The sequence below is a fragment of the Micromys minutus genome, assembly GCF_963924665.1.
Source record: "Micromys minutus genome assembly, chromosome: 1".
Taxonomy (NCBI): domain Eukaryota; kingdom Metazoa; phylum Chordata; class Mammalia; order Rodentia; family Muridae; genus Micromys; species Micromys minutus.
Window position 1 is genome coordinate 51448602 of NC_137969.1, and position 27137 is coordinate 51475738.

The 27137-nt window shown below is 38.3% G+C and overlaps 1 protein-coding gene across 3 annotated transcripts; it reads left to right on the forward strand.

The window, feature by feature from the left end:
- On the forward strand, positions 1 to 25773 carry CLHC1 (clathrin heavy chain linker domain containing 1; the record flags this gene model as incomplete). 3 transcript variants are annotated; one of them, XM_080929217.1, is made up of 11 exons in its annotated part: positions 1 to 245; positions 2491 to 2678; positions 3813 to 3946; positions 5975 to 6176; positions 6307 to 6419; positions 6900 to 6984; positions 9226 to 9332; positions 17751 to 17925; positions 19934 to 20136; positions 23734 to 23913; positions 25580 to 25773. In XM_080929217.1, 11 exons carry the CDS (start codon positions 69 to 71, stop codon positions 25771 to 25773), a joined length of 1758 nt encoding a protein of 585 aa, XP_080785343.1. The 3 variants fall into 3 exon arrangements, with proteins under 3 accessions (XP_080785343.1, XP_080785341.1, XP_080785342.1); XM_080929215.1 differs by having other exon boundaries at positions 69 to 245; positions 2458 to 2678; XM_080929216.1 differs by lacking the exons at positions 6307 to 6419; positions 6900 to 6984 and having other exon boundaries at positions 69 to 245; positions 23734 to 23904.
- Between the last annotated feature and the right edge of the window lie 1364 nt (positions 25774 to 27137).

Consider the following 27137-nt stretch of genomic DNA (forward strand, 5'->3'; position numbering starts at 1 on the left):
TGGCTTTTTTGCAAAAGAAGGTCAAATTTTAATTTTTCTTCCGTGAACAAGCTCACAGATTAAGATCTATGTCAGTCCAAGGAATAAGTAAACATGCCGTTCTCCCTCCTATCATTAGTAGACATGACAAGGAGTTTTTGGAAAGCATACAAAGATACATAATTACAGAAACCAAAAGAGTGGGTTGCAACGAGGAAGGACCTGCTGATGAATACTACACCATATACCGAAACGTTTTCGACAAGGTACCATAATGCTCTTGAGTAGAGCACGTCTCCAATAGGCTGTTTGTTCTGTAGTTTAACTACCACCTCAGCAATGCTACTGCCTGCCTGACTACTGCTTTCTGTATGCTATTTGGAGAAGTTCGTCCATTTCTGTTCATTTCAGGATGAAGAGGGAAAGCACCAGTGCAGAGTTTACACTTCCTGATGGCTAGTTAGGCTAGTTAGAGTCAGTTAGGTTTTTGTTTTGTTTTGTTTTGTTCTTCAGTAACTTGGTTGTACCCTCTGATAATCATTTTTAGCATTTCAAGTGAAGGTGCTAATTTGCTAGAATTTGCATCGTGAACAAGAACTAGTAGTTTATGTTCTGGGTTTCTTTGTGGTATCAGAAAAGTCTTGGTTTAGGTGTGATTATGGCATGGTAAATTGAGACCTCCTGAGCCAGGGGCAATGCCACGTGCCAGTCATCCCAGCCGGGAGGGATGCTGAAGCTAGAAAATATGTCACGGCCAGGAGTTGGCAGTCAGCATGGACAACATTATGACATAATGTCAATGAATGAGATTTTATCTAAAGCATCTGAGCCCTTTTAGAGGTCTAGATACAGTAGTATTACTTGGCATCCTACATTTTAATGCTTTTCTGTATATTCAGAACAATATTCTTTGGTGTTCTGTTGAGATCTGGGTCTTCTAACACACTGACATGGTCCTTGATCACCGAGTCACTGCAGTTGTATTGACCAGCCATGCATGTACCTGAACTAGATTATTAGAGCACATGAGATAAAAGATGAGCAGGAACAAGTAGCAGGGCTCTTAGTATGGAAAACTTTTTCTTACGAAAGGGTCCTGTCTGAGGTAGACAGTGTGGCTACGGCAAAAAATAAGGAGCACTGTGTTCCTCATATACCTTTTTCCAGTACTTGCTGCAGATTAATGACCTCTCTAGATCACTTTTGATAAAATGGATTTCTTCTGGGATAACTTTCTTTAGATACCGCTTAGCTAAAGCAAACAAACAAAGAGCCTCTTGTGGGAAGAAATGTAGCAGGAAAAAACAAGCATAATTTCAGATTTAAGAGAAAAGTTTGGATTGATTACTATTCCTATTACTATTCAAATATCATTAATATTTGAAAAACAAAGTTTTTCTGTTTTGTTTCTTAACCTATTTAAATTTTTTTGATAATTAATTTTTGTGTGAGTGATGAATATACAAGATTAAGGGAAAACAGCCCTAATAAAGGGGCACATGCTGTGTCACCTCCACATACCCCCTCACCCCCGCATAGAAAGTGTCCTTTCTGAGGGCACAGGCTTTTTTGTTAACCTTTCTACTGTTGTTTTCCTTCCTTATCCTCCTGATAGATGCTTTGCTTACATATTATTGGAAACCATGACTGTGTAGTGATGTGGTCTGTTTACACAGTTTTTGACATATTGAGAATAGAGATGCAATTAGGAATTCCAATCTGATTTTCCTAGTGGAGGTGAATGAGTTCAGATTGCAGTATCTCAGAGAGATTGCTCAGTGGTTAAGAGAAAAAGTGCTCTTCCAGAGGACCTAAGTTATTTCTAGCATCCATATCAGGTAGTTCATAGCTACAAGTAACTCCAGCTCTGAAAACTGAGAATCTGAAAACTCTGGTTTCAGCAGGTATGTGCACATACCTATACACAGACACACATTCAAATGATTAAAAGTAATGCAAAGTAATATGAAAATAAAGTCAAGAGACTAGATTTCAAAGGATTAAGAGATGATACATAATGAAAAGGTCTACAGTTGAGAAATGTAGACCTAGTATTATATCAGTTCATGTCTCGTGTATGAATTCTTACCAAATATAAGGCTTTCTTATATCTAGGATCACAGTATCTACATAGTGACCCAAGGAGAGCATGTGCTTTGTGGTTATTGTTTTTAGTGCCTACTCATGTTGAGTTTGGTGTAAGATGTTTATATGTCTAATTAATAATTATGGTTCACCTAAAAATAGCCTATTTAGAAGGCTTTGATCACCATATCTTCTGTTTAAAAAGCCCAGTGCTGAGCTGGAGAGATGGCTCAGTGGTTAGGAGCACTGACTGTTCTTCCAGAGGTCCTGAGTTCAAATCACACAACCACATGGTGGTTCACAACCGTCTGTAATGGGATCTTCTAGTGTGTCTGAAGACAGCTACAGTGTACTACATACATAAAATAAATAAATAAATCTTAAAACAAAAAGTTCAGTGCCACAAACAGAAAAATCATATTCCAGGTAATAGACCATGTCAATGCATACAAGTCCGTTCTTACTTCAATCAAAAGAGAATATGATGCCTTTATTGAGACAATAAAGAAAGGCCGAAGAACTGCTTTTTATCTTCATGGAAAACTTAAAGTTTTGGCAGCAGAGCCTACAGCATTGGTGTATCACCAGAGAAGAGCGATCCAACTTGAAGCAAAGTGAGTGTGTCAGTAACTAGCCAGAAGGTTGTCGTGCTATTGGGAGATAATCAGTGAGTCTCTTTAAAAATCACTGCTTTTGTTATGCTACTATTTTGAGACAGGGTGTCACTTTTTAACCAAAGCTAGCTGTAAATTTTCTAGGCTGGTCTTGCTCAAGGCCTTCAGCCTTTAAGTTGCAGGTTACCCATACCATACCTGTCTTTAATTAAAATGTTATTTTAAGCTATATTTTATATTCCCTTCTACCAATTATTATATATTTCAAGTAAAACTATTAATTTTGCTTGAGGATTTTACGATCTCTCTGGTATTATGAAGGTACATATGATGTCGTACAAGGAGGGAAGTTACTCCATGCATGGATGATTTGATGGTGCAAGTTCATGATTCCATCTGACTGGCAGCACATAACCCCATGATTCCAGCAGTCAGAAACCCACAAAGGAGAATAAAATTCTTCTTGAAAACAATTTTTAAAAATTAGATTCACTGTGTAGCTCTGGATTACCTCAGACTTAGAACAATCCTTCTGCCTCAGCCTCCCAAACGCTAGGCTCTTGACTTCAGTGTGGTCTAATAATATACTTTTGGCTTCTGGCCTCCAGGACAGTGAGAAGACAAATGTTACTTTAAGTCACCAAATGTGTAATAATTGTTGCATTAGCCCCCAGCAAAATGACTGTTTGTTTGTTTAAAGCTTAGTTAAGCCTAGTATGGTGGCTCATATCTGTAATCCACCACTTGGGAGCCTGAAGGAATAAGATAACAAATTCAAAGCCAAATTTAGCTACATAATGAGACCCTTCCAAAGGAAAAAGAAAGAAAGAAAGAAATGAAAGAAAGGAAAACTAAAAATGCCTTTTCAGTTGTTACTGAATAAATGGTGTCTTATGGTTAAAGTTTATTGATTTGCAATGGGGTTTACAATATGCTTTTATTGGAGATCTGAGAAGAAATTGTTTCTTTTGTGGTGTGTTAGCTTCTGAGTATGGGTTTTCTAAACTTTTAGTTCATAATGGCTCAAATTATAATTAGCCAAATAAAACAAAAATCTAGACTGCTTTTTTTATATTATGAATCAAGAATTTGGTTGTGACGAGCATATGAAAGCATTTCCTTTTTTTTTTTAAGAGTGAGGATTATTGAAAGTAATTCCACATCAATTCAATTGCAAATAGATCAGATGAAGCAGCTGAGAACGGAGTTGGACAAGAAAGAAGTAAAGCTCTGTGCTTCCTCCAGACAGCTTTGGAAACCTATCCCAGGTGCATTCCCTCGTTTACAGTTCTGTTTCAGAGTGATTCCCCACTGTGTCCAGTTGGCTACCCCTCACACAAACCAGTATAAGATGCTATTATATGAATACCTTCAGTTGTGTGGTGACAAGCAACTTTAGGCAGGGTGCTAGTAAATACGCAGGACAGCAAAGTTCAGGAAATCCTGAAGGGTGTGAAGACTTGCAAACTGGTCAGTCCCCATGGCGTACAGTCAGAAGCACTCACATTAATGTTGACATCACTTGAGAACTATTAGAAGTGGAAATCTGTGACGTTGGTAAGATTAGTCAGTAAAGTGCCTTCTGTGCAAGCTCAAAGTTCAAACCCCTCTCCTACGCAAAGGCCAGTGCCTGCCTGCTCTGTAATCCAGTTCTGGGGTGGACAGAGACTGGTGATAACAAATGGAACCCCAGAGCTCATTGGCTTGAAGAAGACAGTTGTTATAAACCATGCATGAGCACACAGGTATATATACACACTTGCTGCCAATGTACATTCAAACACTCACACACACACACACACACACAAATTTGTGGCTCTTATCTCAGACTTATGATATCAGACACTTGGTGATTGAGTCCGGTGGGTGATGTTCTCTGAAGTTCTGGTTATTCTGACTGAGAACCACTGGAACATTGACAACTGTACTGTGTTGAGTTTGCTGAATGTCATTCATGGTGATGCTCCAGTTTACTGGTTTCATGTCTTTAATGTAAGACATGAGAAATTGAGAAATGGTGAATATCCTGGCTTTGTGTGGAATTCAAAGAGATTAGTTTGATGAACAAATTGTGACTTATAAGACTAAGGATAGTAATTGAGGATAGTAACTCCAGTACTTAAAGGTTTTTTGCTCAGTGTTCATCCAGAGACAGAACTGGTAGATGGAAACTTTAAAAAGACAGATTTGGCCTATATTAAAAAGGCTGTGTTCTAAGGTAGTGAATTCTATGATACAAAATTTCAACCCAAGTTTTTAAATCCTCTTGCATTTGGTAATAGTAGAGTTACTTTCAAATGCAAAATTGTGACTAGCAAATTCCAAATAATAAATGTTAAGCACAGAATACATGACACATTGGCTAACTGCCAAGTGTTATGGGGCGGGAATGCTTAAAGTTTAAAAGGGTTAATCCTGAGGGTGGGGAAGTTCTGGAGAGGGTGAATTTGGATGTGTGTCTTGTTTTTAAATGTTTTATTTTTTATTATTTTTATGCATATGGGTGTTTGGTTTTAAATGTACGTCTATGCACCACATGCATGCCCAGTGCCCATAACGGTTAGAAGGCATCATATCCCCTGTAACTGAAGTGAGACACCCTATGGGTACTAGAAATTGAACCCAGTCTTCTGTTAGTAGAACCAACTCTCTTAACCAATGAACCATCTCTCCAGTCCTGTGCAGTTGTCTTTTTATTTTTCTCTAAGATGGGTTCTTTCTATGTAACCTGGCTGTTTTGGAACTTCCTACGTAGACCAGGCTGACCTTAAACTCACTAAAATCCACCTGCCTCTGCCTGCCCATTTTTCCTCTCTTGGTTCTGTAATTAAAGGTGTGTACCAGTACACTTGGCTCTGAGTGTGTGTGTATGTGTGTGTTATGAACACAAAGAATATTTCAAGAGTAAGAAAGAGACATCTCAAGATTTGGTAGGCATCACTTTTGTGTTGGAAAAAATAAACTTGTCCCAGGATTAGCTCTTGGAGAGTAATTGAAGCTGTGCTGTGAGAGAAATCCATTGACCTGGTCCCCAATCATTAGATGCTTTGGTTTATATTAAATTATCCTGGATGCTATATAAAACTCGGAAGAGGCTTGAGAATTTGCCTGTTTTGTATAAGGCTAGGGTTCTCAGTACCATAATAAACTAAGAAGAAGATGTAAAAAACAAAAAACAAACCTATTAGCATCACAATTTTGTGATAATGATATTTATGTTCGGTAAGCTACACATGCCTCTTAGTGTTTCTGAATTACATTCCTACATAAGACTCAGGGGTTTTGTTTTCCCATAGGGATGACTCTCCAAGACTCTGTCAGTCTGGAAGCTCTCAATAAACATAAGCAGCATCTTGAAGATACATATATAAAACTTAAGCAAGACATGTCAACAATGTATGTACCAGCCCAAAAGAAAGCCGATCTAGATGAGGAAATGATTGTGTTACTAAAACGGAGAGATATAGCTGAAAATCTGAACAAAGACCTGCAGTTTCGGTATGAATGTTAGTTACTGTAGGTATTGAAGGCTTTGCCTATTCTCTCTCTCTCTCTCTCTCTCTCTCTCTCTCTCTCTCTCTCTCTATCATGTGACCCTGCTCAGTGTGTTGTGCATGCTCTTTTGCAGCCATCAAAGACTGCAGGTTATTTCACACACACTTACTTCATGGATGAAGCAGAACATGAGAATTCCATTTGAAGATGTCCTGGAGAGAATTTGGAAAACCAAAGCTGTCTATGGTAGTTTATCTGTATCTTTAATTAGCAGGAACGGTAGAATGCACTTTCCCTCAGAGCTAAAGCTTTTCCTAGGCTTAGTTTTTAAAATGTGAGCAACAATATGCTCTCCTCCGCCTGGGATTAACACTTGGGGTAGAGATGGCTCAGTAGTTAAGGGTACTGGCTTCAGGGGACCCACGTTCAGCTCTCAGCACCCTATGGTGGCTCAAAATTATAACTCCAATTCCAGGGCGTAACACCCCCATACAGACATACATTCATACAGAACACCAACACACACAAAATGTAAATGACTTTGTGAAGAGAGGGGAAAGAATTTCTCATTCTTGAGCATGAGGCTGGGGAGGGGAAGTGACTCATTTTGGAAAAGTGTTGGTACTGTGTGACATCAAAGTAAAACACAACGTTGGTCGAAACATACGTACTTTCTATCGCCAAACAGGCCGATACGTCACCAGGGATTGTTCTTCCAATATTTAGGTAATGAAAACATCGTCCCTGAGCTATTTGAAGATGACCTGAACAAGACAAAAGAAGCTGTAGTTATGCTTTACTACATTGAAAGGCAAATACCATTTGCATTTGGGGTTCTTTTGTTTGTTTTGGGTGGGTTTTATTCTTGCCTTTCTTTTTGTTTGCTTGGTTATTTTGAGATAACATCTCACAACCCAAAAAGCCTCACTTCAGAATGCAGGATGGCCTTGAACTCCTACTGCCCCTCCTGACTGCTGACTTGCAGGTTTGTCTTTTGTGGTTTGAAAATTCTGTTCTAGTTGACAACTTAGAAAAAAAATAGAAATTTGTTTTTTTCATAAATTGTTATTATTTTTTTCAGAAAATTGTACAATACCCTAGCTACTTCAACCTTTTTGTAGTTATTTTTATTCTATGACATATTAAGTTGCTTGTTACTATAGATAATATTTATTTTCATTTTTAATTACACTTTATGATGTTAGTGAGGATAGCAGTTTGAGTACAACTTGAAGGAATTCTTGATGATTCCAGATTACAGACGGTCTTGTAGAGACTAGGAACCTGCAGCAACTGATAGTAATTTATGCATAGTCAAGGGCAGAGAGCCGTGAGCAGATGCATGCGTACTCTACAAGTATTATCTGAGACAGATGTGAAATGTTCTAAAGCATTTGCCATCAGAGTTCATTTATAGACTGCCAGGGTGGCATATAATCAGCATATGTATCTGTGCTCTTAAGTGTTAAATATTTCATTGCTTGATTTGTTTGTTGTTGTGGTACAAAGAAAGGGGTACAGATAATTTAAAGCCCCAAAGACCCTTGTTTTCTTACACAGTATATCTTCCTGACTCTAGCAGGATTTTTAGAATTAGTATTATTTTAAAATATTATTATTATTACATTATGTTCATTGGTGTTTTGCCTGTATGTATGTCTGTGTGAGGTTCTGAACTAAAGATACAGAAGGTGTGAGCTGCCATGTGGGTGCTGGGTTTGAGCAGTGTTCTTAACTGATAAGCCATCTCTCTAGACCCCCAAATATTTATTATTTTTAAGTATGGACATACATGAATATGCGTATGTGAATCTTGGTGCCCACAGATGCCAGGGAAGTCAGATCCCCAGAACTAGAGTCACAGGTGACTGAGAGCCATCCAGTATAGATGCTGGCAGCCGTCAGCGTGAGGCTTCTGCAAGAGTAAGATGTGTTTTTAACCACTACACCATCTCCAACCCAATTTTAGTATGGTTTTTAATATTTTGTGTTTGTTTGTGTAAGTATACAGAGGTGACTGGATGCAAATGATCATGCAGACCAGAAGTCAGGGTTAAGTTTCACTCTAATTGTTTCTTCATCTTATTTACTTACTTACTGCTTAATTCACTTATTTAATGTAAGTGCACACATGCAAATGCCAGCACACTCAAGTCAGGTTCAAGGACAACTTAGTGGAGTCAGCTTTTTGCACCCTCTTTTTACAGGTTCTGAAGGTCAAGCTCAGGTTGCCAACTTTCACTGAACCCTGAGGGATCCTCTGCCTTGTCGGTACTAGGATGAGAAGCTCTGTGCTGTGCCCCAGGGTGTACGTGGGTGGCGGGTATCGGGGCTCGGGTCCTCATGTTTGAGTGGCAAACACTTCACAAACCAAGCCATTTCTCCACCAGACTCCAGCTATCAGTTTTCACTTGATAAGAAAACCTTTGTTGAGATTCGAAATTTTACACATTTGCTCAGTGTTAACTTTGTTTTTTTTGTTTGTTTGTTTGTTTGTTTTTCACCTTATTCATTTGAGGCACTGTGTGACTCCTCTTTTCCTAAGGGCTAATTTGGGAGCTTTGCTGTGTGAAGGAGGCTTATGTGAACTATTATCTCTGCTTGAGGCTTATATGAAGTATTATCTCTGCTTGTGGTGATGGAGATTTGATACCTGACAGACCAGAACTGGCTTTTGTATCTCAGGAATAACTCTTGGTTCTGCAGCTGGGCTGCATGTGTGTTGGGTTATTTCTCCTAGGTCTAGCTTCTAGGCAGATAGCTCTTTCCTGGTGATCTGTGAGAAGAGAAAGAAACCCCAGCTCACTACCAACTCACTTTCAGTTTTCTGTGTGAGGCTTACAGGACAGAGTGCAGGGTCACAGTCAAAGTTCCTCAGAGGATGAGAATTTAACCCTGAGGCAGTTCAAAACAAACCCTGGAATCCTAGAGAAACACTGAATTTAGTTGTAACTTGTCAGATTGCTGTTTGTTTTTCACTGCATTATACTTAATTTCTAATATTTGGGTTTTGTGTATCACTGTAATATGTTTTAAAATGCTGTGGTTGTAGGTTCAATGAATTAATCTCCCTTGGAGAATATGAGAGAGCAGCTTGTTTGGCAGCAAACAGTCCAAATAGAATTCTTCGTAATACTGGTACAATGAGTAAATTTAAGGGTAAGTAAATCTCTCTGAAATACATACATACATACACACACACACACACAGAGAGAGAGAGAGAGAGAGAGAGAAAGAGAGAAAGAGAGACAGAGAGAGAGAGAGAGAGACAGAGAGAGAGAGAGAGAGAGAGAGAGACGGTGCAAATTATATGTTTTTTTCTTGTAGAATGAAAATACTATTTATTATTTGTTATTTCCTTAGTTGTAATATTAGGGTTTCTTTTGATTTTTCTGAATTAAATGTTGATATATTCCATACATGGGAAAGCATGAAGAAACAGTATCAATATACTCACCATCAGTTTTTATAATATTAACTTTTTGGTCAAACATGTTCCATATGCCTTTTTAAAGCTCTTTTTTTTTTTGGTAGATTGGCATATCATGAAATAAATTATACATTTTGGTGGTATGATCCTGAGTGTGAAATACGGGGACTTTATACATTCTAGACAAATACTCTACCAAATATACATGCCCAGCCCAAATACTGTGTATAAAGTATATAATTCGCTAAGATTGACATATGTACATGCCCATCACATTATCATATATACATACCCATGACATCATCTCCACAAGCTCTCTCATGCTCTTACCATTCCTCACACCCGCTACTGTCTACAGACTCTCCTCCTAGACTCCATTCAACCACTAATTTGCTTTCAGTTACCATAAGTAAGCTTTTTCTATAATTAAAACAGGTAGTAGGTGGTGGTATTATTTATTATTATTATTATTAGGGGTTCAGGGTCTCATTATCAGGGGATATGGGACTGGCAGATAGAAAAGGAAACCATAAATAAATAACAAAGTAGAATATTTGTAGAAGTGACCCTCCCCTTCCAGCTCCCTTCCAGCTGATCTACCCCCGGGACACGTAGCCAGGCCCTGCAGGGTCTGCGAGCCAGTAAATATACTCTGTCTATGCTGCCAACTCAAGATGAATGGGAGTTCATCCCAGACCACCCAAACTCCTGAAACCTAGAGCTCTTCATGGGGATGTTGGTTTCTATATTCCCTTTTATTTATTCTGTACTTGTGCATGTAAGTAGGGGGGGAGCGGGAGAGAGATATTTAATTTATTCATCTGTCATTTGACATATTGAGTGATGAAAATAAATAATTGAGAAAGAAGCAAATAAATAGAAAGGTATTAAGGGCAACCTGTTGCGGTAAATATTAAATAATGATTCTGTTGCTATCAGCCCCATGGTCTCACTCCCTAGGAACCGCTCCAAACACAAGGACTCTATCACAAGGTTCTCAAGCCGACCTGTCCACGTGATTCCCTTCCCTGGTGGTTCACTCTGTCTGCCCTGCTACTTCTGCCCTGGGTACATATGACCGCCCCAGTGTGTTCCTTTCCTCCACTGCCCAGCACAAACATGACTCCAAAGCCTGATAGATGATCAAGCAGGTTTATATATTCTCAATCAACAAACCCTCTATACGATAAGATTACAACCAATGGACAAAGATATTAGCTGCCCTTCTATATGAGATAAAAATACCCATAGAAACCCTTAGAAATAATAATAACAAACTCATCAAGCTAGAGATGCGCCGAGAGAAACAAACATCTGCCTCCATCTTCATTCCTTCTCCAATCTCCTCCTCCTCTCCTCCTCTTCCACCTTCCTAGACCTTTTTCCGCCTATCTCTCTCATGTCCAATTGTATATCACCTTAACAAATCTACAGTGATCCTATAGGAAGACCAGCAATCTCAACTAACCTGGACCCCCAGGATTTCTCAGACACTGAGCCAACAACCAAGCAACATATACCAGCTGATATGCGGCCCCTAACTTACATACAGCAGAGGACTGCAGGGTCTGGACTCAGAGAAGATGCACCTAACCCTCAAGAGAGTTGGGGCCCCAGAGAGTCGGGGTGTGTGTGGGGAGGGGGAGCATCCTCTTGGAAATATGACAGGGGTGGGGGAAAAGGAGGTGTGGGATATGGAACAGTCTGAGGGTGGACCTGGAGGAGAATAAAGTCTGGACTGTAAATAAAAAGATTAAGGAATAAGTTTTCAAAAAAGAAGAAAGATGGGGGCTGGAGAAATGGCTCAGTGGTTATGAGTACTAACTGCTCTTCCAAAGGTCCTGAGTTCAAATCCCAGCAACCACATGGTGCCTCACAACCATCTGTAATGAGATCTGATGCCCTCTTCTGGTGTGTCTACTACTGGGTACTTATATATAAAATAAATAAATATTTTAAAAAGATATTTTCTGCTTGAAGAATAAAAGAATATTGTTGAGACAACAAGAATAAAAGCAATGTTAAGATTCAATCCAATCTTTATAATTTAATAGCATTTTCATAGAAAAATTTAAAGAATCCTTAAATTTGCACAGAAGCATGAAGCCTCAAATAACCACATCAATATTGAGACAAGAAGAAGTTGGAAATATAACACATCCTAACTTAAAATCATATTATGAACTTAGAGTATTACAACAGTATCCTACCAGAATAAAAAACAGATAGCGCTGGTTGTGATGCCTATAATTTTAGCTACTAAGGAGTCAGGTGAGAGAATCACAGGTTCAAGGTCTAGGCTGTAAAAGTATCTTTTATTCACTTGAAGTAATTGTCTCTGAGGCTTCTTGCCTCAGTCTGCTAACCTAGACATAGTCCTGGAAGCTTCTAGCCTCTGTGCAATCCTGTCTAGCCCTAGAATGTTTTCAGTGTCTCAGATTTGCTGCTGAACAACCCCTTTCTAGCTCTTTCTGAACTCTGGCTGGATGGTCGACTCAGCTGTTCTGGCTCAAACTCCTCTCCAAGCTGACTGAATCTAGCGTACCCCTGCCCCTTCTCTCTGTCTTCTTCCTGAGTTTCTCTGCTTGGCCTCAGACCAACTTTGGAAAATATGTTCTAATCTTCTGATTCTTCTCATTCTCTGGCTCATTCCATTTTCACCGGTGTCTAGCTTCTTTTCTCTCTACACTTCTCTCTGTACCACTCTCTCGATGGGAGGAGAAGAGTTCTCTAGCTGAGTGTTGAAAGAAACACTTGAAAGATCGATGTAAGTGTCAGGTTTCTGGGAGTTTAGGCCAGCCTTGTCCACAAAATAATAATAATAATAATAATAATAATAATAATAATAATAATAATAATAATAATAATAATAAAGGACTCCTCCTTTGACTCCTTTTCCTCCAACAACGATTATTTCTCCTCTGCTCTTAGTAAAATTGCCTCCTCTTTCCTTCCTTTTTTCTCTCTGCACTGTTCTCTTAACTTCCTTTCCTCTTTGTTCTCATGAGAGCTTTGCATATCCTATTCTTTCAGATCTTTCTCTGATTTATTACTTTGTCTGCCTCTCAATTAGACATCGCTTTTAAACATAGGTGCTTCCTTCTACAAATCTAACTTTTTACCTTCATTGTTTGGGATTAAAGGTGTACTAAGGACATGTCTGTAGTCTAGCCAGAGGGATTAAAGGTGTGTGCTAAGGTTGAACCACACCACAACTAGAAACAGGTTTATTTATTTATTTATTTATTTATTTATTTATTTATTTATTTATTTATTTTAGTAAATAACAATGTCAGGGTTCACAGTGTGATCAAATATCCTACAACACTAGGCAACTTCGTATTACTCCTGTTTCAAAATTAAAACAGGCTTGGGATATAGCTAAGTGGTGGAGTGCTTGCTTAGTATGTGACAGGCCCTATTCAATTCCTAATACTGCAAAACAGCTTAACCCAGCCCCACAGGCCTGTGAAATTGAATAGAGACCACAGATAAGCCAAACATAATGATGGTCAGTTAGTTTTCACTAAGACATCAAAAAAATACAGTAACACTGATGAAGCAGCTCAGCAAGTAAGACTTTGCCACCAAGGTTGAGGACCCAAGTTTATGTCTTTATTCTTGTATTTGCCTTCTAAGTATTTGGGTATGCCATTGTAATGGGCAGGAAAGGTCTTGCTCAATTGCTGTAGTAATAGCTGGCTTCAGTGTGTCCAGATTGTGGCCATGTTGACTAATTTAGTCTTTGCTTTTTAGAGCTTGTCTTTGCTAGAGACTTCTATCTTTACACTGTGCTGATTCAAGAAGTAGTGCTTCAGATGGCTTCTTAACTTTAAAGAGTTTAAAGAATTTTAAACATGAATACAGGAAATAGTTTTATCCTTTCCACTCCACCTTCTCCCTTCTTTAACTCCCCCCCACATCCCCCCACTTCCTCTCAAATTCATGACCTATTTTTTTATTATTGTTATATGCACATGTGCTCACAGGTGCATGTACTCTCTCTCTCTCTCTCTCTCTCTCTCTCTCTCTCTCTCTCTCTCACACACACACACACACACACACACACACACACAATGAATCCACCTAGCAAAGAGCTAGCTCATCCTAGGTGGAAAGTGATTCTCTCTCAAAAGCCATTGATCCTCTGTACTTTAACATTCCATGGATCCAGCTTCCCTGCAATGTCTATAAGACAACATCAAACTAAATGGTGAGAAACTTGAAGCAATCCCACTAAAAAAAGGGACTAGACAAGGCTACCCACTCTCTCCCTACCAATTCACTATAGTACTGGAAGGACTAGCAAGAGCAATCAGAGAGCTTAAAGAGGTCAAAGGTGTACAAATGGGGGAAAAATAAGTCAAAATATCATTATTTGCAGATAATGTGATAGTATACTTAAGTGACCCAAAAAATTCCACCAGAGAACTCTTACAGCTGATAAACAACTTCAGCAAAGTGGCTGGATATAAAATTAACTCAAACAAATCAGTAGCCTTCCTCAAAGCAAAGGATAAACAGACTGTGAAAGAAATTAGAGAAGAAATATTGTGTCACAATAGTCACAAACAGTATTACAGACCTTGATGTGACCCTAACCAAGCAAGTGAAAGATCTGTATGATAAGAACTTAAAGTCTCTGAAGAAAGAAATCAAAGACCTCAGAAGGTGGAAAGATCTTCCATGCTCATGGATTGGAAGGATCAACATAATAAAAATGGCTATCTTTCCAAAAGCAATCTCTACAGAGTCAATGCAATCCCCATCAAAATTCCAACTCAATTCTTCACAGACTTAGAAAGAGCAATTTACACATTCATTTAGAATAACAAAAAACCCAGGATATTGAAAACTATTCTCAACAATAAAAGAACTTCTGGGGGAATCATCATCCCTAACCTCAAGCTGTATTACATATCAGTTGTGATAAAAAAACAAACAAACAAACAAACAAAAAACCGTGTGGTATTGGTACAGAGACAAGTAGGTAGATCAATGGAATAGAATCGAAGACTTAGAAATGAGCCCACACACCTATGGTCATTGATCACCTATGGTCACTTGATCTTTCACAAAGGCGCTAAAGACATTCAATGGGAAAAGGACAGCATCTTCAACAAATGGTGCTGGTTCAACTGGCAGTCAGCATGCAGAAGAATGCAAATTGTTTCATTCTTATCTCCTTGTACAAAGCTCAAGTTCAAATGAATCAAAGAGCTCCACATAAAACCTGGTACACTGAAACTAATAGAACAGAAAGTGGGGAAGAGCTTAGAACACATAGGCACAGGGAAATTTTTTCTGAACAGAACACCAACGGCTTATGCTCTAAGATCAATAATCGACAAATGGGACCTCATGAAATTGCAAAGCTTCTATAAAGCACAGAACACTGTCAAAAGGGCAAAATGGCAACCAACAGATTGGGAAAAGATCTTTACCAATCCTACATCTGAGGGCTAGTATCCAATATATACAAACAACTCAAGAAGTTAGACTCTAGAAAATCAAATAATCCTATTAAAAAATGGGGTATAGAGCAAAACAAAGAATTCTCAACCTAAAGAAATGCTCAACGTCCCTAATCATTAGAGAAATGAAAATCAAAACATCCCTGAGATTTCACTTCACACCAATCAGAATGGCTAAGATCAAAAACTGAGGTGATAGTAGATGCTGGTGAGGATGTGGAGAAAGAGGAACACTCCTCCACTTTTGGTGGGATTGTAAGCTGGAAATCAGAAAATTGGACATAGTACTACTTGATGACCCAACTATATCACTCCTGGGCATATACCCAAAAGAAGTTCCAACATCTAACAAGGACACATGTTCCACCATGTTCATAGCAGCCTTATTTATAATAGCCAGAAGCCAAAAAGAACCCAGATGTCCTTCAACAGAGGAATGGATATAGAAATTGTTGTACATTTACACAATGGTGTACTAATCAGCTATTAAAAACAATGACTAGGCAAACGGATGGAACTAGAAACTATCTGATGTACCTGAATCACCAAAGAACACACATGGTATGCACTCACCGATAAGCAGATACTAGCCTTCAAAAGCTCTGAATACCCAAGAAACAATTCACAGATCTTATGAAACTCAAAAAGAAGGAAGGGTAGAATGTGGATGCCTCAATCCTTCTTAGACAGGAGAACAAAACACTCATGGGGTGAAATACAGGGTCAAATAGAAGATCAGGGATTGAAAAAAAAGATCATTCATTCCACCCCATAGTACTATTGCTGATTCCAAGAAGCGCTTACTGGCAGGAACCAGATATGGATGCCTCATTAGAGACTCTGCCAGAATCATACAGATACAGTTGATGATGCTTGCAGCTAACCATTGGACTGAACAGGAGGACCCCAATGAAAGAGCTAAAGAAAGGACCGAAGTAGCTGAAAGGGTTTACTACCCCATGGGAAGAACAGCATTATCAACCAACCAAACCTTCCAGAATTCCCAGGGACTAAAGTACCAACCAGTGGGCACATTGAAAAACCCATGGCTCCAGTTACATATGTAGCAGAGAATAGTATTATCCTGCATCAATGGGAGAAGAGGCCTTTGGTCCAGTGAAGGCTCATTTTTCCTAGTGTAGGGGAATGCCAAGGCACTGAGTTGGAGAGGGTGGTTGGGAGAGGGAGCACTTTCTTGGAAGAACATGGAGTGGGAGGGGGCATGAGAGTGAGGAGAAAGGAGATAGCATTTGAAGTGTAAATACAGAGAATATCCAATAAAAAATGAAAAAAAAAAAAAAAACCCTAACATGGTAAAATTCTCATACAACTGCAAATGTATGAGTCTAGCTGGGTGGGATCACCCTGAGATAACCAGTTTCTTAATCTGTTTATCTCCTTTGAACACAGGATTTAGCTTCATTCCACTTTCTGGTTCCCTTTTACTCTTTAAACCATACATTTTGTACTTTTTTTCCTTTCTAAGTATGCTATGCTTGATCAAAATGCTCTTCATGAGGGAAAACCAGAGGACAAAGTCTATGCTGGTCTTTTTGAGGACTTTCTTTGTCAATGCAGTTAATCAAAATCTCTTTACCTTAGCTTCAGGCATAGTGTTCAGACAAGGGCAAAAAGAAGCAACATTCTTCACCCAAAACTTTATAAGAATGATCTCCAGAGTAGAAATCACCCTCAGCACCAATGTCTTGCATGTTCCTACCAGGATGGCCCTTTAAGTCCCACTGAAAGCATTCCATGGCTTTTCAAATCCAGTTTCAAAATCTACATTTCTCTAAATAAAAATATGGTCAAGGCATCACATCCATACCTGAATCCTAGGTACCAACTTCTGTCTTAGTTAGGGCTTTCATTGTTATGAAGAGACATTATGACCAAAGCAACTCTTTTTTCTTCTTTTTTTTCTTTTTTTTTTCTTTTTCTTTGTGTGTGTGTGTGTGTGTGTGTGTGTTACCAGAAAATGCCTTTACTCTTTACTCCATCTTCAACTGCAAGTCTTCCAAGGCAACTCTTATGAAAGCAACTATTTAATCAGGTCTGGTTTGCAATTTCAGAAGTTTAGTCCATCATCAACATAGGAGGCAGAAATGTTGCTGAATAAGGAGCTGAGAGTTCTGCATCTTGATCTAAAGGCAACCAGGAGAGAATGGCATCCTCAGGCAGTCAGGAGGAAGCTCTCTTCCACAGTGGGTTGAGCTTTAGCATAGGAGGAGACCTGTGCTAAGTCCACCCCCACAGTGACATACTTTCTCCAACTAAGCCACACTTTTTAACAGTACTATTTTTTATGGACCAAGCATATTCAAACCACCACAGTAGGTTCTCCTTTAAGGTGTCTAGCCTCTCCAGCCACTGATAGTTGTTTAGATTACAAGCATGCGTTGCCTTCTATTAACTAGGAGATATCTGAGCTTCTGTTGGCTCGCAGCAATTTTCGGCATCCTTTGGCTTGCTGACAAATCACCATAGTCTCTGTCTTCATCCTTATGTGGCCTACATAGTGATACTATTATAAAAGATGTAGAATTCATTTTGTATCAATTGTTAAAGGTTTGGAAAACACAAAGAAATTAAAAGTAATATGAAATACAAAAGGCAAATAATTCTTAATGTATTTGACTCAAACTTCTCATTCTTATTTTTTTCTTTTTGTAGCTATTGGAAAAATTAGAGGAAAGCCTCTCCCATTACTCTTGTTTTTTGAGGCTATATTTAGCACCAGCCAAGCTTTCAAACATCCTATTAATGCTGAACTAACCGTGGAGGGAATCAAATGTGGATTATCTGAGGAACGACTTGATTTAGTTACCCACTGGGTCACCCAGGAAAAGTAAGCCAAATTAAGCTGCTAACTTAATTTCAACATGTAGTTAATATGGTTGTTTTCTTCTGACTTATAATAGTCAGTTGTTGTTGTCTGGGAGCTAGACTTTCTCACTGTGGCCTAGGCAATCCTCAAGGTTTAATTCCTCTGCCTCAGTCTTTTTTTAAACATGCTGGGATTTTAGGTTTATGATACTATATTCAGCTAATGGTTTGTTACTAATGCTGTATTTTAGGATTTACTTCAGTTCTGTGTTGAAATTAATTAGAAACTATCTAAGAAGACCCAGTCACACAGAAAACTCAGATTAAAAGTCAGTTAACTGAAGTTCACAAATAAAATATGGCAAGCTAGCACCAAATGTAAGTTGAATGACTTGGACACAGAAGGATTTGTCAGTAGCATACTTCTTGGGAGAGAAAAGGCAAAGAACCAGATTCCAGATAGACGATGACACATGTGCCATAAACTAGGAGGTATATATGGAGGAGGAGCAATGCCCCTCATGGTTACATTGAGGAACATTTAAGCCAGCAGCTGGCCTCTCTTGAAGCCACATTTCCCAGACAAACCATGCTTGGAACTGCTCCACCTTGAGGAAAGGACCCAGCCTTTCATGTCTACCAGCTTGGTTGGTTTAAAAAGAAAAAACAAGCCTTCTGATTTTGAACCTCTCCACTTTTCACTCCAATGAAGAGTTCATATTTACTGCATGTCCAATTCTGTAGAGATATCAGAATTTCATTTTAATGTTAGCAGCATTTTCTTAGATGTATGAAAACACCACTATTATGTGAGCCCTGCTATTTTGCAGCCATTAAGTAAATTTCTGAGTGCCATTACTGCAGGAGCACAGGTGGTTGGTTCACGGTCATTGAGTATAAACAGGTACATGTAAATATTGTATCAAATGAGGTGATTCAGTTCAACTGTTTGGAAAGAACTGTTTCCTCAGTTTCTCCTAGTGGGTAACTGTATCTCCCACCCCACACACAAATCTTGCTTCTTATTATCTATAACAAATGTAAACTAATAGAAGCTGTCATACTCCAGCCCGGTGCTGGAGTAGAGGGTGCACGCAAGAGAACTCCAGGAAAACAAAGGATATGATGGCGAGATGTAGTGGGAGTTTTTTTCTACACTGCTTTGTGTTTGGCTTGTCCTGCCTCCCAGGAGCTATCTTAGATCCAAGAATTGAACACACACACACACACACACACACACACACACACACCGGTTATTCTTAAAATGCCTTGGCTAACTCAATGACTGGGCACTCCTGTATCTTCCCCTGTTACCCCAAGCCCAGTTGGGAAAGTGACCAGTGGCCACTTACCCAAAATATCACATTGTTGGTTGGCTTTTCTCCCTGTCTACTTTGGCCCTTTCTCTTCTCTCACTGTGTCCTACCTGTGCAATTCTCAGTGTCTTGCCCCATGCTCAGCTATTGGCTACTGGAAACTTTATTGATAGATCAAAAACTAATTGGGGATGATGACTTTAGAGTCAATCAACACAGATACCTGGTTAAAGTAAAACTTTAGAACCACCTTACACAGGAAGATGTGACTTTCCTTTTAGTATGAATGCTTGCAAGATCTAATTAATTAACCGAGATTGTTCCCACTAGCTTTTGCCAACGTCTAAAAACATAGGTACATTCTTCAGAATTTAGACAGACTCTAGGTAACTTATGAGAACACTGAGATCCCCAGTTGCATGCGGACCTTCCTTATTCAGCAGTTTGAATTCTGTCGGTCTTTGCAGGAGAGTCTTGCTTATAGACAGTAAAACATTTTATTTCAATTTTTCCAGAATTATTTACCCAAAAGAGAATTGTTTTTGGTTTTGCCAATCTCAAATGTGTTTAATTTCCACCACATTATCAATTGCTTATTTGCTTACAGTCTATAGGTTACTTATAATCCATTTACAGTCATGAATGTTCAGATAGTTCAGTCTCAGCCACTCATCAACAGTTCTCTGACATGCTTTAATGATCTCCTTGCTTCAGGGTGACATTTTCTGAGAAGGCTGGCGATATTATTGTTGCTTATGGAGAGCAGCACACATACCACAAGTCCAGATGTTTGGCATTAGCTCAGATGATCTACAGTGAATGTGGGCTACACAAGAAAGCTCTTCTTTGTCTGTGTAGACAGGGTCAGATTCATGAGGCTATGGAACTTGTACAGCAGTCCAAGGACATTGACACTGGTAAGTAAAAAGCCTAGTTACTAAATATACTTCACTCTGGTAATCACTCACAGGAGCTGGCATTGTTTGAAGCTTAGCTTATAAAACACTTTTATACATATTGATAGGAGATTTTCTTTGTAAATTTTCATAAAAATAAGATAGAGTTGATTGAATTTCATAATACACATGCATTCTCTCAAAAGAAACATTTAATATGTGGCTATTACTAGAATTATGTCACATTAAAGACAAATTTACTGAAGTAAATATGATAGGCCATACTACATAAAGGATTTAAAAAATAACTAAATTTTATACATAACAATATATACACTGCATATGTGCATTATAACAATTATAAATGAAGTATTAGTAATTCTCATTTCAGAATTTTGAATACGTAGCTTGTAATGGGATGTGATTTGAGAGAACTGTAAACAGTTGATTGTCCCTAGTTCAATGGCCTGACACAGTTGACTGACCCTAGTTCAATGGCCTGACACAGTGGACTGACCCTAGTTCAATGGCCTGACACAGTGGACTGACCCTAGTTCAATGGCCTGACACAGTGGACTGACCCTAGTTCAATGGCCTGACACAGTGGACTGACCCTAGTTCAATGGCCTGACACAGTGGACTGACCCTAGTTCAATGGCCTGACACAGTGGACTGACCCTAGTTCAATGGCCTGACACAGTGGACTGACCCTAGTTCAATGGCCTGACACAGTGGACTGACCCTAGTTCAATGGCCTGACACAGTGGACTGACCCTAGTTCAATGGCCTGACACAGTGGACTGACCCTAGTTCAATGGCCTGACACAGTGGACTGACCCTAGTTCAATGGCCTGACACAGTGGACTGACCCTAATTCAATGGCCTGACACAGTGGACTGACCCTAGTTCAATGGCCTGACACAGTTGACTAATCCTAGTTCAATGGCCTGACACAGTGGACTGATCCTAGTTCAATGGCCTGACATCTTAATGAGAATCTCAACAGAGTGAGCTTATGGAACTCCTGACAGTCCCCATTCCTCAGGCATAAGCCAATCTTCATTTTTAGGCTGTTTGTTTAATCTAAGAAGTTATACCAAAAAAACCAAATGAGTAAATATAAAAAAGAAATAAATGAAGAAGTTGCAAACCAGATCAAAACATAGCAATTTTAAGCCATATTTCCCAAGAACAAAAAATATTTGTGGCTGTTGAATTTGATCATTTTTCAAGTAGTGAATTGATGTTTACTTAAGGCATATGTATTTCAATGTTCTTAATGTCGTCATCCATTGATACATCATACCTGACATAGCGATCAGAGCAATAGCTGCTCTTGTGCATTTGCACTTAATCATTTTGTTGAATCTGATGTAACTTTTGTTATAATCCCTTCTTTATAGACAGAAACGGTGTGTGTTTTCCCAGAGAGGATAAGGCACAAAGGGACATTCTCCAGTAGTTATACAGTAACAGCAGCCTGGCATAGTAGGACAACTCTACTAAAATATGCTGAGTAAATTATGTATTATATTATTAACTAAGAACACAGATTCAGTTTCTGTACTAATTTTCCATGTGAAAGAACATTAGCGTTTAGATGTGAAATATGACTATATTCTGCTTAGATAGTTAGCAAGGAGAGTGGGTTAGATTTGGAATTTCTAGTTAAAAAATTTTGCAGGTAATATTGTCAAAGAAATCAACTTATAAGAGAGAAGTTGAATAGCTATTGAGTGTAATAGAGAGAGATGGGTTAACTTTAGATGTTAAAACTCAAGATAAGTGATTTAAACCATAAACGTGTTACTTTTCTAAGAAAATATTTTATGTGTCTGCTTAATAGTTTGATATAATTGATGTAGAATAACATTCTATACTTCCTTCTCCTGTCTTCTCTCTTAACCTCCTTTTCCTTTATATGTATGTATGTGCATGTGTTCATATATACATTAACACAGGTACAATTAATAATAGATGGGGAAAGGTGTGAATATTGGGTACCAGGTAGACCATTTTATATTATATCATGTAATTCAGAGAAAATGAACATCTCTAAACCTGTTTTCTTACTGGTAATATAAATATGGTAATATATCACTAATTCTGAGTAACAAAGTTAGTTCATTACTATCTGTTAGCTCCTGGCACACAATATATTTGTTCAGTAAAAACTAGATTACCCTGTATTGCTTTTAGATACAAATTATATTTATAATAGTTCACAAAAGACCTAGAATTTATTTTGAAAATTACTTCTTGTGGCCTAGAAAGAGTATCTTATGTTGAAAAATTGAAAAATTAGCTGGGCAGCACTCAGGAGGCAGAGGCAGGTAGGGCCCCAAATTCTGGGTCAGCCTGATTTGCAGAGTATGTTTCAGGAGAGCCTGGGACTATACAGGGATATCCTTTCTTGAAAAACAAAAACAAAACAAGGAAGGAAGGAAGGAAGGAAGGAAGGAAGGAAGGAAGGAAGGAAGGAAAGAAGGAAGGGAGAAGAAAAGAAAAAATTTAGGAAATGAATATGAGATTTATAAATATACAACTGTAATTGTTGTTTTGGGTAGTTCAGTGTTTAGAGAGCATATTAAACATATGAACTTCCTTTTCTGGGGTTAAAAATGGTAAAATGTTGGCACATCAGGACGACGGAGTGGGTGAAGAAGCGCCCGTGGGCTGGACTGGATGGAAGCGTGGACAGCTGACTCCTTCCTGCAGGGTCACTCCTAGTGGCCTCTGTTGTCACCAGCACCAAGTTGCCTCCCCCACCCCCACCTAAAATAAGTAATAAAAATAATTGTATGCTGTCAACTTCTAACTACTTTGAATAGTTACATTGGGCTTGCCTGAACCACTGACGATCTGAGTTCAGTCCCTAGGTGAAAGGGAAGAACTAACTCTCCCTTGTCTTCTGGTCTCGCCTGTCTAACAGTGCACAGACATAAACAAACAATTTAAAAGCACAACTACTTTGATTTATTACTTAAAAACAGACTCTTACTTGTAGATCAGGGCCTCAAATTCACAATTCTCTTTCTTCCAACCTGACATGTGTTATCATGGGCAACTTTATCAACTGCTTCTCAAATTTTTCAGTTTTGAACTTTCAAATACTTGATACTTTTAAGGAAATTATGACTGAATTCTATTTTCTGTGCAATACAAAAATAAAGATGAAATTATACTCTCTAGAAGTTGGTGTGTATGCGAGCAACAAGGCATACAGACATCCACATATATGCACACACAAGTTAATAATGTTTTAAAAAACAACCACAAGAAAAACTCAGCTTAATGTTAGATAAAATCTTACAAATTCTCCCCAACTCTAGTACTTTTCAGACATGAAAACAGTTACAAACATGAAGTGACTGTTAACCCATGTGTTCAATACAACACAACTCTGTTCCTGAATAGTATTTAGCACATATTCCCTGATGCTCCTTGTTCTGAGTTGTCCTTTCTTGCTTCTTATTTTGGTTAAAGTTGAAGAGAATACTGTTGAGTTTAGATTGGAATTGAAGTGAGATTTAGAGGCATGGGAAAGAATGCAGACTGTCAGCATATATAGGTGCTCACACATCAGGAGAGTGAGACCTGTTCCATTTTCACTCGCAGATGACCTAATACAGCTAATAACAGCATGTCCCCAAATTGACTTAATTACAAGTCTTACTCAAGAAAAGAACGGGAAACCACCATTCTTATCTTTTGGGCTTACTGTACTCCATCTGTTTTCTGTGGATATGAAAAAGGTTGGCATAAGGCTACTTCAGGAAGTCAGTAAAGGTGATAAAGGTAAGTGTGTGCACACCACACTCGGGAATGAAAGAGACTTCTGCTAGGAGATAGGCCGAGAACGGTCCCAGCTTTGGATTGTTCATTCTCCTTGAAGGCAAGAGGTATTTCCAGAACAATCACCACAGGTGAGTAAGCACAGTGTGGTGAGAGAGATAGTGATGAGTTATTTATGAAGTTCAGGATGATTAACCTAGCCCAAATTCTCCAGAGTTAACATTAGAAGTTTGTAAATGTAAAAATTACCATGTTAGTAAGTCTGTTGGCCATGGGATATGTTTGTTGAAGAAATGAGAATGAAAAATTTTGACTAAGCCTAGTGAGAATGCTATAGTCATTGATTGCAAGAGGCAACACTCTTATAAGAATGTAAGTGACCATATAAGTTAGCAATCATTTTATATGTATTTAAATTGTAATTAACTATAAACCTTACATCATTTAATTTCAAAATCTATTATATGCATATTTTTATATGATAGTTTATCTTAATGTAACTTTGCAGTGACATTGAGGAGCTATTTAAATTTTACGATTCACCTTTCATTAATTTAATATGGAAGCCTAAGCAGATAAGTTTTCAAATTGTTGTCTGAAGTCAAAGAAAGAATAGTAAATTACCTGAAAATATATTGAGGAATATAATATTCTGAATTTATCATTACAAGTAGTAACTAAAATACTTGATAGGAAAATAACAATTGTGTTCAAAATAAAAAAGTAGTGAGGATAGTAACCAAAGAAAAGTCTTTCTTAACAAAGTTGTAGGATTGGAGTAGTGGCTCAGTGGTTAAGAGCACTGACTGCTCTTCCAGAGGTCCCGAGTTCAAATCTCAGCAACCACAGGAGATCTAATGCCCTCATTTGGTATGTCTGAAGACAGGTACAGTGTATTCATAAGTATTCAGGGTGAGGTAAGACATTCTGTAATGTATAAGTAGTTAAGGACCTCTGGAAGAGCTGTCAGTGCATTTAACCACTGAGCCATCTCTCTAGCCCAATTGGTGGTTCTTAAAGATTTCACTTGTGTATACTTTGGTGACCATATATCTACAACAGCATATATGTCCTCTCATACACAAAGCGAATCAATAAACAAAAAACTAATAAACAAATACTAAAGAGATTTACTATCAATTGTCTTCCAAAAGTAAATCATATTAGATTTCTTTAAAAGCAAACCATTTCTTTTCCTTTAGGAAAATATTGATAATAGATACTAACTACATAGAACAGTCTCTATTTAGAGAAAAGGTTAAGGTTTGCTAAGAAGTTGGGCAACACTACTAAAGCATTTATGAAGCTGTTTAAGGTATCTCGAAAACTCAAGCACAAGGCTCCCAGCCTTCGATGGTGGTTTAGAGCAGCCTCGTACCTTTAAGAAAAAGGGGTTGTGCTCTTCATTTTCTGAGCTCCCCGCCTTACAGCCTTCAGCAAAGCTACCTTATACAAAGGAGATGAGTGGGAAGCATGGAAGGCAAATGATGGTCCAGGGTTGATACATCAACACTCAGGACCGTGTAAGCACTGTACTTATCATGGCATGAAAAGTATAGGTCCAAGGCTGGGCTTGAGAGTAACTATGTTGCGCTGATGTCTCTTCATCTTTGAAGAATTATCAGGTTACTAGGAAATTCTGTAACGCAATACTGTATTTTTTCCCCAGATATGATCGAGCACCTTGTGATGAATGATAGTTTTTGCTCCTTAGAAAAGTGGCAAGAAACAGCAAATATTTGTTTGCAGAATGGTTTTAAAGGTTTGTCTAATGACATCATGACCATTCTTCGATCCCAGGCTGGAGTTTCAGAAATTGCTGAAGATGATTCCACCAACTTAATGGAACATGTTTTTTGGTAATTCTGTATGTTAACCACCCGAGGGCGCTTGTACAACATTTTACAGGCATTGGCTGGGGAAGCTGCTTTTAGCTTAATTAATATAAATAAATGTTGCGTATAAAGCTCTCAGTAGTAAATCCCTCTTCTATTATGATGCTTATTTGATCTTAAAACAGGGAAACATTGCTTCCCTTCTACCATGTGGCCACTTCTTATAGCAAATATTGAGCAAATCCAAGAGTATAACTTTAAATAAAATTGCATAGCATTTCTACCTTAGAACAAGCTAATGTCCAAATAGACATCTTTGTTATCATATCTGATTTGATACCTAGAACTGGAAAGGAATCCTTTCCCTGTATGACTTTCTAAATGTCAAATATTGGAAGCTTGCCTTGTTAGGAAAAGTAGAATATTATTTAAAGACTGGACATGCTGGAAAAGAAACTAGACTAGCTTTGTTCTGCTGATTCAAAAATGGCTCCATTCTTTGATATCTGTCTATATCCATGAACACACACACATGGTCTCACACACACATGCATGCAGATACACACACACGTGTGTGTGCACACTCATGCATGAATACACACATACATACACCTAGTATATAATCTTTGCCATTTATATACAGTGAAGATCAGACTCCCACTGAAGTTTACAATCTTGACATGTTTTATTTGTTTGAAGACAGGACTTCTCTGTGTAGCCCTGGCTGTCCTGTAACTCACTCTGTAGAACAGGCTGGCGTCAAACTCAGAGATCTCTCTGCCTCTGTCTCTGTCTCTGCCCATGCCCCTGGAGTGCTTGGATTAAAGGTGCTTGCCAACACCATATGGATCTATTTTTTTTAAAACAACAACAAAACCTATCTCATTTCTATCTATTTCATATAATTCTAGTGGTTTCTAGATATTGAAAGAGGAGGCCTAAAAAATGATGCTTGAACTGGTTCTTTTTTCCCCTGTTTTGTTTGTTTGTTTTTTGGATAAAGGATCATGTAACACCCACAGTGGCTTAATTCAATAACTATTTCTTTATTCCCTGTTAAAAATGAATAATATATCATATATAATTTGTGAGTACCTGAGATCTAGAAGTAAAGGTACAAGTGATTATAATCCTGATGGTAAGTATGAAAGAAGAAGCATGTTAGCCAGCGTGGAGAACTTTATTTGGGTAGGGCTTACTAGAATTTGTTACAGATTTGACTTGACATATGGCAGCAAAACTGACAGCAAACCCAGCAGTTCAAATTTTGTTTTATTGAGACAGGCTGGCTTCAAACTCACCCAGTCTTATTCCCTCTACAGTATTGATTATAGTTGTGAACTACCAAGCTTGGCTTCTTGAATTTTTATGAGGGAAGAAATGAGGTCTTGT